At 38.7% G+C, this 15,479-nt stretch overlaps 1 protein-coding gene and 1 long non-coding RNA gene across 2 annotated transcripts in view; one reads left to right on the top strand and one right to left on the bottom strand.

Annotated features, from left to right (window-relative positions):
* Positions 1-15,479, bottom strand: part of LOC142755666 (uncharacterized) — a 173,819-nt gene that overhangs the window by 93,410 nt on the left and 64,930 nt on the right. The gene's annotated exons all lie outside the window — the stretch shown is intronic.
* FAT4 (FAT atypical cadherin 4) overlaps positions 1-15,479 on the top strand; it is a 210,680-nt gene that overhangs the window by 147,496 nt on the left and 47,705 nt on the right. Inside the window, exons 5-6 of the mRNA XM_075860474.1 lie at positions 3,037-3,959; positions 4,077-4,251. Coding sequence (XP_075716589.1) covers positions 3,037-3,959; positions 4,077-4,251 — 1,098 coding nt within the window. The remainder of the gene's footprint in view (positions 1-3,036; positions 3,960-4,076; positions 4,252-15,479) is intronic.

Genomic DNA, 15,479 nt, shown 5'->3' with positions numbered 1-15,479 from the left:
CCCAGTATTATTACTCGTGTAATATTGTTTGTTCTTATCTTAGTAGCTTCCTGAACATTGTGCTTGCAAACTTAGCTCTACACTCTTTCCAACTATGGCAATTCATGATTAATGCTTGCAGGAATCTACACAAAGGAACTGTCTGCTGTTCAGGAAGTTTCCACGTACACCAATCATGAATATTTACAGCAATGACACTATTCCAAATCCATTCAAAGGAAAATCCTCACTGTGACTTAGAATGTCTGCTGAGGCTTTACTGATCAGTGGTCACATTAATCTGTTTTTCTATATTTCATTTGCTAGGAATAAGACTTTTTCTTGAAGCTGAGCTTTAGAAGCTATATTTTTATGCCTATGAAAATGAATGTAAAAAGTAGGAAGTGATTTACAAAAATGAGTCAAACATGTTGGCACCTTCCTCATCTTCCAACTATCTCAACATTTACCTTCTTTAATTACTCAAAAACCTTAATTTTATGTTTTCCTATATTGGCAACATATGGAATATCTCTAGGATATGTCTTCCCTTGCTGATATGTATATGGCGCAGAATTGCAGTACCTCTGCTCCCCTTCGTTCTAGCAATCGTGTGGGTTTCAGTGACACTGTTCCCTCTAAGTTGTGTGCTTTGGAAATGATGGAGTTAAACATTCAGGCAGGTACAGCTGTTGTTGGGCTTGTTGACCCCATTTCATTGTTGTTTTAATTCTTTCCTTTCCAGAGCGCACAGCTTAGAGGGAACGCTGCCCGGTGGTTGTACTCCCACCTATTAGCAAGAGACAGTATATCCTACCAATATGTTGTCACTTGCTTAGGTAGAAAGAACAGTTTAGTACTATTTTCAGATATGCAATGGTCAGTCAAGCCAGTTTATTTCTGCAGTCATATAGGATTGTGATAAATTTGGATTAGCAATGTTATAGGAATGTGCAGAATTCTACCATGTCTAATGTTTAGGCCTGCAAATTGTATGCTGGGATATAGGTATATAGGTATTCAGAATTATTCATGGCTATGTCATTACACTGAGCTCTTGCCAAGGAGAGCGCATTTTATGGGGAGCAAAAAAAGAAGATAAGGTTAACTATAGGTAGTCCTTTTGTGTTATATGGTGTCCATAAGCTATCTATTTCCAACTAGAAAATAAGTTCCCAGCGAACATAATGTTACATGGTGTTTGTCATTTTTTTGTCTATCAAATTATTTTTCATCTATTTTATTTACACTATTTTCGGGAAAACTTGCCAACACCCATTAGAATAAGAGCCTAAGAATGCCTATTCTGGTATTATTCATTAGTAGACAGTGTCTGCAGACATTAAACTCTTGTCTATGAGAAGCTCTCTCAGACTGGGAATGAAGGAAACTTTTATCCTTGTTTACACTTTTATTTTCTTCTATTTATATACAAATGGAAGATTTGTCTATGATATTTAAACATGTGGCGTTATAATATTCATTAATTTATATGGCATGTGTAGAATAGTAAGTGGGGATACATGTGAACTAGACCCTGCTGTTCCATTTACAATTTAATATAAATGTATCAAGTGCAACAAACTATAATAGAAGTATCAGTAATGATGGTAAATCATGAAAAGGAATAAAAGCATAATGCAAATTTTGGGTGTGTATGAAAAGAGGCAAGCCTTCCCGAACAATTAACCTAATTAATTCCCTATCCATAGCTACTAGCTCGGTTAAATTGTAAAGCTCCTTTATATAATCCTGTCTTCAGTGGTTTACTTCAGGACTAATTTTTATTAACCAAATCATTCAGTCTTGTGGTCCATCAGTTTTCTAAAGGATCTAATTAGTCTCTTATTCCTTGGCATCATATGAATTTAGCGCTGTGGGTTCCTTCTGTTTGCTCAATATGTTTCAATCTAATCATGATCTCATTGTGGTCTAGTCATATATTTCTGTATTCTATTATCTCCTTCTTTATGCCAGGAATTATTAATGTGAAGACAGAATGGGACCCTATGGTTCACATGTGGAACCAGTTGACAAACTATGTACTAGTGTTCCATAAATTAACATATATTTCTTGGGTGTTTCCCTAAAAGTTCTTTAAAATATGGGGCCCATGGCTATGCGCACAGAATTTGTCGAGCTGAGTTCTTATATCTTATTGGTCTTTCTGGCTGACTAGAAAAGTTAAAACAGTTGAAAATGAGCAATAAGGAAAATGTGTTTTACACAATTAGCAAATTCTCATTCAATAAGTGGAATCACAGTTTTGAACAAAGTATGATCTGCTACTCATTTCTAAAACATAATTATGTAATACTAAAAGGTTATGTACAAATTTGTAATCCATTGTTTTTATTGCTCAAATTAATCTAAAATAAAAAATTAAGAAACTATGCAAACAGTCTTGGGTAAAACTCTCCTACTGTTTTGTGTTTACAGCTCCTATGTAGACCGATATGTCTCCATGGTTACAGACTACAATGAACCCAGTGTTTTCTAAATCTGCATCCACACTCCTTCACATCTGTTGCCTACTTCTTGCTAATATAGTAAGAAAACAGAAGGAAGGGAGTTTGGCTTCAGGATCAGACTACACAAGGCTTATTTGTAGTCTGTAACCATGGAGACACATAGATCTACAATAGGAACTGTAGATACAAAACTGAACGGTAGTACATTTTTAATCAAGACTATATAAGTTGCTTCGTTTTCTTTTTTAGATACATTGAAAAAATAAAAAAATTATTGCACATAAGTACATACCTTTAAATTGAATGGGTGCAAAATATAATTTATTACAAAACAATGACTTAAAAGTGATCAATATGGTTTTGAATTATTGCAAAAAAACATAATAAAGAATGATTAAATGTATTTTTTTTAGCTTAGAGTAACGTCATTATATTTTACTAGCAGCTGACCTCTTCTGGAGTCAAATTGTGTTGTGGGACATATAGTGTTTTGGGACATATAGTATCAAATTCCATGAGTTTGTTTTAGTTGTGACTGTGACTTTTAAGATCTAAATAATATTCCTAATTTTCTATTAATTTTCAGGGATGAACTCTAAATTGTTATACAGTATATCTTCAGGAGACAGTATGGGCCAGTTTCGGATTAACAAGGATGGAGCGTTAAGTATTCTTAAAACACTGGACCGGGAAAGTCAGTCCTTCTATAATCTAGTGGTACAAGTTCATGATTTGGCCCCTCCACCATCATACAGATACACAAGCACTGTGGAAGTTTCCATAATTTTGCTGGATGTCAATGATAATCCACCAAGCTTTACATCTCCAAAGCTGACTTATGTCCAAGAGAACACACCTACTGATACTATCGTATTTCGTGCTCAAGCCACAGATCCAGACAGTGGTCCTAACTGCTATGTCCAGTATTCATTGCTTAGCTCTTTGGGGAATAAATTCAGCATTGGCAATATTGATGGAGAGGTGCAGCTGACCGGGGAGTTAGATCGAGAAGATATTTCCAACTACACTTTAACAATTATAGCTGTTGATAAAGGAGAACCTTCACTTTCTTCTTCCGTGGATGTTGTAGTCATGGTTCTTGATATTAATGACAATAACCCTCACTTTTCACAAAACCTCTTTAAAGTGGAGATAAGTGAAAACACACTAACTGGAACAGACCTCATTCAGGTGATGGCAACAGATACAGATGAAGGATTAAATGGCATGGTTCGTTATGCTATTATAGATGGAAATCCAAGCAATGAATTCAGGATTGATTCAGTCACTGGAATACTATCAATAGCCAAGCCTTTGGATCGAGAGAAGAAATCGTCATACTCCTTGGTTATTCAATCATCAGATCGTGGCAGTAGTCCACGAACAGACACAACAGCAGTCAGCATTCTCCTTTCTGATGTTAATGATGTGGTTCCTAAATTTGAATTGTCCCCCTATTCAGTAAATGTGCCTGAGAACTTAGATGTATTACCCAAGACTGTTCTTCAGGTAAGTCTAACTTCATATTTAACATTTGCTTTTCATTAGAAATAATCAGAAACATTAGATACCTTCCGAAATGATAAGTTATTAAGATAAAACTGTAAATTGCTTTCATTGTTTCAGGTTGTTGCAAGAGATGATGATCAGGGGCTTAACAGCAGATTGACATATGCTCTAGCTTCTGGCAACGAGGATGGGGCCTTTAGGTTGTCATCCCATGGACAACTTAGTGTGGTGAAAAGTCTGGATCGAGAGATGAAGGAACAATATATATTACTGATCACCGCTGCTGATTCAGGTACTTGTTGGCTTTAAATATGTAACTATGTTTTCTGTTAGGGCTCATGCATATGATGGCTCCGTGTCGAGTCATATAGAGCTATAATACAGCTATACTGCATCCTTGTATGCCTCTGATTTAATAAAAATATTCTCCATCGGATTCCGTATTACAGAGGTATTCTCCTTTAGAAGCATTATTTCTAGGGGAAAATTACTATGTCATACCGTGCCGTTATAGGCAAGGCCTATTCTAGCTTTTCTGCTGCCTGAGGCGTACATTTAAATGGCACCCCCAGATCTTGAGTGACATCCCTCTGGCTGTTCTTCATCACTAGCAGTCTCCGCCAACTCTTGCGGATGCGCCGTTGCCTTGTACTCCCCTGGCATGCTTGGTGCAGCGATGAAGCTGGGCAGAGTAAACCTTGTTGCACGGTGCGTGCCCAAGCAGTACAAGTCAATGGCACATCCGAGAAAGTTGGAGGAGACTGGTAGTGATGTATAACAGCCAAGGGGATGTCAACCAAGCATTGAAAGGTGAGTTTTGGAGGCAGGACTATGTGACTCTTCAGGATAGCGGCACCGCCCAATGAATCTTTAATGAGTAATTAGCACACGGCGTGCACCGTTTTAAAAGTTGATTTGATAGATTTTGCTGCATGTGAAAAAAACATACAAGGGAATGTTTGGAAATATTGTGTGGTCATGTCTTACCGCATGGTGGCAGTTCAAGGGGTTAAAACTACCAGACAGGTCCCCATTAAATATACAATTAATTGAAAACAATTCCATCTGCCCTACAATTTTGTTATTATGAATATATACTATATAATTACAGCTCCAGAACCAAGCTCATACATATATACTGTACCAAAACCAAGCTCAGTAAATAAATACAGCACCAGAACCAAGCTCAGTACATAAATACAGTACTAGAACCAAGCTCATTACATAAATACAGCCCCAGAATCAAGCTCAGTACACAAATACATTATCAGAACCAAGCTCAGTACATAAATACACCAGAACCAAGGTCAATACATAAATACAACACGAGAATCAAGCTGAGTACATAAATACAGCACCAGAACAAAGATCATACATGTATACAGTACCAGAACCAAGCTCAGCACATAAATACAGCACCAGAACCAAGCTCAGTACATAAATACAGTACTAGAACCAAGCTCAGTACATAAATACAGCCCGAGAATCAAGCTCAGTACACAAATACATTATCAGAACCAAGCTCAGTACATAAATACAACACCAGAACCAAGCTCAATGCATAAATATAACATCAGAACCAAGCTCCGTACATATGTACAGCACCAGAACAAAGCTCAGTATTTATATAGTAATAGTACCAAGCTCAGTACATTAATACAACACCAGAACAAAGCTCAGTACATAAATACTGCACCAGAACCAAGCTTAGTACATAAATACTGTACTAGAACCAAGCTCAGTACATAAATACAGTACAAGATCCAAGCTCGGTACATAAATACAGCAACAACACAAATACAGCTCAATTTAGTGCAACCCCTGGTCGTATAGGTTTGTACGGCATAAAACTACAGCTCCCAGCATGGCCCGAACAATAGTAAGGATATGCTGTGAGTTTCACAAAAAAAAAACACAAATCATACCACCCATTATCTCACTACAGAGCTCTCTGTAGATAGTGCTCCCCATAGAGCCCCCTGTAGATAGTGTCCTACATAGACCCCCCTGTAGATAGTGGCCCCCATAGATCCCCTGTAGATAGTAGCCCCTGTAGATAGTGCCCCACACACAGTCCCTTGTAGCTAGTGCCCCACATACAGATTCCTGTAGATAGTGCTCCACATATAGCCTCCCCTGTAGATAGTGCTCCACATATAGCCCCCCTGTAGGTAGTGCCCCACATATAGCCCCCTGTAGATAGTGCTCCACATATAGCCCCCCTGTAGATAGTGCCCCAGATATAGCCCCCCCCCCGTAGATAGTGCTTCACATATAGCCCCTCACACTTTTAACAGGAAAAAAAATACTTTACATACTCACCGGATCCAGTTCCCGCACCGTAGGCCTGCTTTCTTCTGAGCAGGTCTGCTGGGGCTGAACGACGGAAGCAGCACGATGACGTCATGCCGCTTGTGTCATTAAAAGGCTCTGAAGAGACTCGTTGTAATGAAGAGAAAAGTGTCCAACATGCCTAGTGAGTTGTAATTAAGAAGCATTTGGTTCAATTTGTGCTATTTTCATGACTTATAAATTCATGCATCTTACAAAACTACTGATAAATCTCTCCCAATGTGTTTCAATTGTATACCATTTTCCACCTCGGTTGGCTGGGTGTGAATGGGAACATTTATTTGATGTGCTATATAGAGTCATCTTTCATTCTGCAATTTTTCTATCGCCCTATTTTTACTTTGTATGTAACACTTTCTACAAGATTTAAATATGTCTACTTGTACATAAAGCAATTTTGAAACATCAAATTCTCATTTACAATGTTTTGAAATTAACTACAGTAATGAAACTTTTGGAAAGAGGATATTTGAGACACGGTTGGGCTGTTTTCCACCTCATCCAGGAGAGCCGTATATGGCATATGCTGTTTGTTAAAGTAATTAATATACTTGAAATATGTCTTTAAAGTCACTTGAAACATTAAGAAGTGTCTATGATATTCAGTTGCCAATGAGTGATATCAGACAGCACACAGTTGATCTTACAGGGTCTTAAAGGATTTTTTTTTACCAGGCAATTATTTAGCGGAGGACCTATATTTAAGATTGACATTGACAATAATCCACTAAGAAGACAGAGAACAAGTTTAATAACTACATATAAGCTTCATAGGAAGAAATATCTCTCTTTAATCTGTGCCAGGATTTTAATATAAAATATTGTACAATCCAGTGTTTACATTTGTGTGTACAGCAATGTAAAATAAAACTGTCTAGTCTCTCTTTTGAGGCTGTCCTTATTCCACCTTTTCTATAAGACTGAATTCACCCTGTCAAACAAATCCATAGGCCCCCATTTATACAATGGAGGCCAAAAAAATACCCTTTCTATCTTTGTGGGGCTAATAAACATCGGTATACCTTTTTTTTCACCGTATGGAAAAGTGAGGTCTGCTACGCTATTCCATACAGATTCATCTTGCAAAAAAAGTATATCGCGTGGTATATATATTTTTACATGGGTGCCTATGTCGTGCACTTGAAACGCAGGGTGAATAGACTCTAGGTGATAAATGTTACTTGTGCTGGCCAAGTGGAATAGACATATGTAGTTATGTACAAACAATGACATTTTTATCAATACTGTAATCTAATCATCTGTGTACCTTACCTGATTAGACACGGTTTACACTTCCGTTAGTTTTTCAGGTATCCATTGCTTTCTTGCCGCTAGAATAGCATAGCATAAAAAAAACTAAATCTGACAAACCTAAGTCGGACCAAAGCCAATGAGATCTGTCAGAATCGAGAACAAAACAGATTAGTCATGGCTCTTATAAAAATGAATGCCATGACAACAATGTGCACCGAGCCTTAGTTGGTTGTGGTTCATAAATAAATTGTTATAAGTCAGTCCATCTTCTAGTTTCTGAAGCTGAGATTCCTGCATGCAGTTCTTATATTAGACCAGCAGTAGCACATTGCTATCACTGACAGTTCCTTGTTTCAACTGGTATATTTTTCTGTTTTTGAGTCACGTTATGATGAGCCAGTTATGTTTCTAAGCAGAACTAGGCAATTTTAAGACAGAATTCCACTTCTATGGTCGTTGTGTCACATTTCCCAAATTGAGCATCCTTGGCAATGAAAGGGAAAACGCTGCTCTAAGCACATATACATTTTAAATTGTGAGTGAACCTTTGCTTTTATATCAGGTTACTGCATATACATAATTTCTTATATATTATCATAATGAGAAGTATTGAGCATTGCTGTAAATGCAGCTAGCTACTATAAAAGCATTGGTTCAGCAAAGAGCAATCAATATTAATATGAATTGTCGACAGGGCCGACATCAGGACAGTACTAGGGGTACTGCTGTCAGGGGCCCGGACCAAATGTAACTTAAAAGAGGGGCCCGCTAGCCGCTGCTATCGCATGCCACCGGCCTGCCGCTAATTATAGCCTTTCTGCCCTACCAATTTTACATTGCAGGGGCCTGTTTTTTTTACCACATTAAAGTCATGGGGGCCCGACTCCCCCACCCGAAAATGACTGCTGCCTATGGGACCCCCCGCGCCCCCCTCTTGCGCCCCCTCTCGCACCCTCTCATTTACTTACCTCCTCAACGTAATAGCGTAGCTGCATGAGGAGAGGAGGAAGAGTCTGGTCTCGATTTATAATGCGGCAGCTGTCCTGAGCCTGGAGGACTGACCTGCTGTGCTGGATTCACCGCCTGGAGCCAGTGTATGGTCATGGGACGACGAGGCCTGGACTTGAGTGGGAGCAAGCAGCTTCACTTCTTTTCTGACACAGTAGGTAAAGTGTCTTAAAGTTCTCTCCGTCAGAGGAGCAGCTCAAAGGAATATTGGAAGCAACGGTTCCGTTGCACCATGGACACCATCGGCGGCCGACGGAACCCATTGACTTTAATAGGTTCCGTCGACTTTCCATCATGGAGTCCATGATTTTACCGGAAACAATAGCGCACCATGATGCGCTATTGTTTCCAGTCATCTCTGCCAGATCTGCGACTGAGGCCCCTAACGGAGCCTCTAACACACTTGTTAACATGCCTTAGGTCTCTTTCACATCTGTGTTGGAGGCTCTATTAGGGGCCTCCATCAAAGATCCGGTTGAGAATATTGGAAACAATAGTGCAGCATGCTGCGCTATTGTTTCCAGTAAAACTACAGACACCTCAACTGAAACCAAACGGAACTCATTAAATTCAATGGGTTCCTTCGGCTGTGTCCGTGGTGCAACAGAACTGGCACTTCTCACGGAGCAGAACAGAAAAATCAACACAGGTGTGAACCCAGCCTTAGGTGTTGGGCATTATGAGTAAAACAATTTTTTTTTTTCAAAGCTGTTATTCTTGCGCTACTCATCTGGGTTTATCTTGAACCAAGAGGAAAGGTAACAACAGACACATCTTGTATGTCAACTGCTATTCCCCCCTCCTTTTCCCTAAAGAGTCATAATTAATAATTTTCTTATCGCTGTGGTCCGACCGCTGGGATCCCGATCAATCGTGAGAACGGGGGTCATGAACCCCCAATATCCTCCTCACTCCCCCCTCTGCAGTGAGGAGGAGCGTGAATGGAGCGGCAGTCAAGCATGCACCCACCACTCCATTCAATGTCTAGGAGACTGACAGAAACAGCCGAGCGCTGTACATGTCTGTTTTCGTCATTCTCGTATACATTGAATAACTGTCGCTCAATTTATAGACATTATCGACTGCCGCTCAATTTAAGGTCCTCCTCACTGTGGTGGGGTGCAGTGAGGAGGATCTCTGGGTTTGGAAACTCCCTTCTCATGACCACAAAACAAAATAAATAAATTAAAAACTGCAAAATTATTTTTCACCTACCTGGTGGCCTATAGTTGCTTGCTTCTGGCTCCGTTCTACGTTGTCTAAGATACAAAATTGTCTGAGACACACCCCCAACTCCTTCACTGCTCTCAGATGGACTAGAACTAACAACTGTGTGCATCTCTTCTAACAATTATCCTGCTGAGTCCTTGACAGCGGTTCTGACTGTAGCAACAGCCTCACTGACAGCACATCAGTGAAGGGCGGAGGAAGACCGTGTCGGGGACGTCATGACTCAACTTCTGGATGTAAGTATATCATTGTATGCTTGTCAAGAACCCAGCAGGGGAAGTGTCAGATGAGATGGACACAGCGCTGATGTCATCAGTGTTTGTCCATCTGATGGCAGTAAAGGAGGTGGGGTCATGTCTCAGACTTGCAGACAACGATTACTACATGCAAGTTTGAGACAGCGGTAGCCATCTTGGATCCCGTATAACGGGGACCGAAATGAGAAAATGGAGCCAGAAGCAAGCAAGAGAAGACCACCAGGTAGGTTAACTATAATTTAGCAGTTTTTACTAGTGTTAGATACATCTAGAGGCATTGACAAATTTTCAATAAGTTAGAGTAGAGTAGGGCCCTGCTAAAAGAGTCTACCTTGTCATGGGGGCAGGCTTTAAACCTTATGGCCAAATCAAAAGTTAATAAATATTTATCCCACAAACGGCGTGATATAGTGCTGGATGGGGAACCGTTAATGGGCAGGGGGGAGAGCCCAGACAATTTGGCTGTATGGGGCCCAGAAATTCCTGATGGCGGCCCTGATTGTCGATATAACAATATGAGACACCCGGATTTCTTTTTTGAACACTTCCCTGAAGCACTTTATCATTTCCATAGCAAACATACCTAAGATTCATGTTGAGAGTTTTTTTTCCAGTGTATTCCGCTTTAATGTGAACATTTACCAAAGTGTTCTGTGCTTAAATCTCTATGGGTAATGTTATGAATCCTCCAAAAACGATGACAGCTTTCAGATTGCAGATACTCACCTATCATTCTACCTTGCAGTTTTGCCAGGAAAGCAACAGGCGTCTATGTGAAAGTGTTTTTATGGGACTGTTGCAGCTTGCATGTGTATAAATCACTGTTTTACCTAGCTGCGGCTTGCTTTGTGAGAAAGCCAATGAGAATACACATCTCTCTTATTCCATCTGGCACAGGCTAAACAAGATAAGTAAATATTAAGTTCTGGCTGTATGTCAGGAATAGTACCGGTGCGGCAGCTTTGTTCATCAATGTCTTTAACTCTTTGAACATTTTTCTATGGGGAAAACACTGACATTCCACCCATCACCATCCATTTATTTATTGGTTGCATAGATATTCAACTGCACATCTGGAAACCTGCTAACAGTCATGGTCTACTGTTTCAATACAAGACGCGGTTGTGGCGTCCAAAGGTTTTCTATAAAGTACACAGCTGCATCCAAACCATAAATACCATTTGTCACTTACAGTACTTGCAGCATAATGCTCATAGAGAATCTCCAATGTTTAGTCATGCATTGTGAGGTTTAGAATGGCTGAAACTGTTAGATTAGGGTCATATTATTAGATGCAAAGCATAGATCTATAATGTAAGGTATGACAAGAAGTTTCTTCTAATCTAATATACATATGTGGTTGTTTAGAGACAACTTCAGAGAACATACATTTCCTTCGACTATATGAGTAGTGTTTCTCGAGAAAGTCCTGTTTTTGTTTGAGCCTTCATACTCCTCGATGGCTCTTTTCCCTTCATCTCTTCAAACATGAATGTGCTTTTCAATGAAATAGGAAATAATAACAGAACTCCAGTCAGGTCAATTGTACTTGAGTTGGAAGGCTAGACTTGGTTTGGTTATGGAACCACGATTTTTCTTGCCGCCCAGTATGTTCTTCAAAGGCTTCACAACACAGGTCATGGACATCAGCCCCGTCAATTCTGATCTTAATTTTTTAGACACATTATCTCATTCAAAGATATATTCTAAATAGTTGAGGCCTAACTGTTTTGCACAAGAGTTTTTAGTCGCTATCGAAAAAAATAACTTGTCATTCATGGTTGGTCTGAGAAGGTTGTCCTACTGGATGACAACGCCATAAGTTAAAATGATAAATTGCTGACAACTGGCTTCAATCTCTGCTTTGCTCTGTGACCTAGAAGCGTAATTTGAAGCTCCTGGGCTACAATGCAACTGCCATCTGCCATTTATAATACTAGTGTCTTCTCATGAGGCAGGGGGCATTCTAGGCACCCGAGCCCAGATGTGACTGCTAACTTGGCACCCCCAACCCCACCCTTAGCTACACCCCTGCTGTGACCTGGGTTTCTATTTTTTTCATTTGATAGCATCTGGCATAAAGATAGGTGTTTGATTTAGTATTACTGCACAATCTCAATTCAAGTGTTTTGTTTTAGTCAGTTGTCGTGGCAGCTGTAGTACTTCGCCTATTGCTGAGTGAACATTTACTCCATCAATGGGTAAGAGGATGAGGCTAGCCTGAGCTTCTTACCCCTTCTCCATAGGCTTCAGAGTAGTTGCAGGGTCTCTTTTTTATGGTATGCATGTATATAATTTCTTTCATCTCAAGGTCATGAAAATTAAACCTCCATGATAATCACCTGGTATAAATTTATTTCCCATCTACATAATTCTAAAGACTGAACGCTCACTAAATATGACTTTTTCAACAATTTTTAAACTAACCATAATTTATTCATCTTAAAAAATATACAATATTTTGTAAACTATTCTCTTTAAAATGACTCAAGACAATGTTGCGACAATGTGAAATGCTTCCCTTTTGGATTTATATGTTATGCCAATTAGAGCAGCAGGAGGTGAACCAATTGCCATATAATATAAGAAATGTATGGCAATTTTGTACATTTCCTTTTGTCGGCAGTGCTAATTTATGAGTCACTAAAATAGACATAAGTTCTTGCACAATGCAGCCAGTGTCTTTTACCCATCTCATTTTTTCAGGTTACTACTTCATGCTGTAATATTGTATTCATACAATATATGCTTTTCAGAAATTCATTAAAATATATAAGAATTTCATCCGTCTGAGTTGATCTATATACTGAACAAAGCATTGGTGTATTTAAGGAGGCATGTATTCTTTAACATGTTCTTCAGTAATGGATGTAATAATGTATGTAGTGTTCATCAGCCACAAGGATCATATTGTATATGGGTTCAATAAGGAAAGTAGGCTTTAAGATTGATTTTATTCCTGGGGATGTAATTGTAGACTGTTTACATTGCTACTTTGGGTTAAATTATAAGACATTTAAGCTGAGCACAGTAAAACAAACACACTTGTTATAAAGTATCAAATATTTTTTCTAGCAAATTTGCCAATTTAAAATGAAATTTGGTATCCTTCTGCGCTGTTCTAGAAAACATCTGGGTATAATTTCATTGATGTAGGATGATCTCAAAGTGGTAACTTACAAACAAATTGATTGAAAATGTGAAGTAAGGACACTAATGTAACGTTTCGTTCTCGGAGCGGCTGCATCATCTATCGTATATGCTGTTTCATTGTCATTAGTGGCACAGTCATACTCTCAGTAGAATATAGGCTTCAAAACGCACACAAATCACCTCCTGCCAGACACGGTCATGCATTTATATCTTTTAGTTGTGCTTTTGGGAGTCTCATTTAATGCAGTTACTGGCAGACATATCAAAAGAGAGGAAAGCCATGTGATGAAGGTGTAAAAGTACTTCACTTATTTGGAGTAAAATAACAGCTTGTCCTGGACTATCCAAGCTGCTCACATAGGAACTGCTTGTATCATATTGTTGAGAAAAAGGTGGTAAATTACTAATAAAGTTACTAAATACTAAAATAACAAACTTTTTTCATTTATGTATATATCTTTGGGACAACTTATATTTTTTATGTATACATTAACCCCATGATGACCGCCATTACACCTTTTAAGGTGGTCATTAAGGGGCCTTTTCTAACTTTTTATGGTGTTGTACAATAAGTTCTGCACGTACTGTATGTTCTGTGCTGTTGTCTAAGGACCGCTTAGCTCCCACGGACAATGGTGACTGCAGCATGATCAAAGGGGTTTCCTCCTTTTATCGTGTCTCTAGATTTCCTGGTAACATGATTAAAGACTGGTGAGCCTCTTTACTGTCAGCCGTGGGTACCTAGAAATGATCCCCAGGGCTATCTTTACACGTAGCCTTTTAGGGCACTGCTTTCAACAGTTATAATGACACAGAAGTAGGCTACAGAAGAAGGCTTTTGCATTATAACTTTAAAATAAAGAAATCAAACAGTAATTACTTAATGAGATAAAAAATACAATAAAAAAAGTCTGCAAAAAATTTAAATACTGGTAATCGTGATTATTTAATATAAAATGGTTTTTTTAGGCTTAGGTTACTTTAAAAAAAAATAAAAAAATACACATATTAAAGAGGCTCTATCACCACATTATAAGTGCCCTATCTCCTACATAAGGAGATCGGCGCTGTAATGTAGGTGACAGTAATGATTTTTATTTAAAAAAATGATCTTTTTTCACAACGTTAGGAGCGATTTTGGTTTATGCTAATGAGCTTTCTTAATGCCCAAGTGGGCGTATTATTACTTTCGACCAAGTGGGTGTTGTACAGAGAAGTGCATGACGCTGACCAATCGGCATCATGCACTCCTCTCCATTCATTTACACTGCACTAGCGATATAGTTATATCACTATGTGCAGCTACATACACAAACCCTAACATTACTACAGTGTCCTGATAATGAATACACATGAAATCCAGCCTGGACGTCATGTATACTCAGAATCCTGACACTTCTGAATCTTTTTTTGTGAGATTCCGGCAAGTGAAACCAAGATTCAGAAGTGTCAGGATGACACATGACGTCCCGGCTGGATTTCATGTGTATTCATTATCAGGACACTGTAGTAATGTTAGGGTTTGTGTATGTGGCTGCACATAGTGATATAACTATATCGCTAGTGCAGTGTAAATGAATGGAGAGGAGTGCATGATGCCGATTGGTCAGCGTCATACACTCCTCTGTACAACGCCCACTTGGTCGAAAGTAAAAGTACGCCCACTTGGGCATTAAGAAAGCTCATTAGCATAAACCAAAATCGCTCCTAACGTTGTGAAAATAGATCGTTTTTTTAAATAAAAAGCATTACTGTCATCTACATTACAGCGCCGATCTCCTTATGTAGGAGATAGGGCACTTATAATGTGGTGACAGAGTCTCTTTAAGTATTACCATGACTGTAATAACTGAGAATTGATTTAGTATGTTATTTAGTTTGAACCGTGAATGGTATAAAAAATTTAAAAGAAACTGCCATAATCTCTACTTTTTGTATCCGCCCCACAAGAAATATTTATTTAACTTACCGACCAATGTATATGTATTCCAAAATGTTGCCTAAAAAATTTGATTAATCCCACATAAAACAAGGCTTTATACAGCCACATAGAAATAAAAAAAGACATAAAAAGTTACAGTGGCAAGAAAAAAATGTGTGAACCCTTTGGAATTACCTGGATTTCTGCATTGATCACTAATAAAATGTGGTCTGATTATTATCTGTCACAATTATAGACAAACACAATCTAACTAAATTAATAACACACAACAGTTGTATTGTCCATGTCTTTTATTGAGCAAATTGAGAAAACATTCACAGTGCA

This window comes from Rhinoderma darwinii, chromosome 1, assembly GCF_050947455.1.
Source record: "Rhinoderma darwinii isolate aRhiDar2 chromosome 1, aRhiDar2.hap1, whole genome shotgun sequence".
In the NCBI taxonomy this organism is placed as follows: domain Eukaryota; kingdom Metazoa; phylum Chordata; class Amphibia; order Anura; family Rhinodermatidae; genus Rhinoderma; species Rhinoderma darwinii.
The sequence above is the reverse complement of the archived record's forward strand: the minus strand, read 5'-3'. Positions and strand labels throughout refer to the sequence as shown.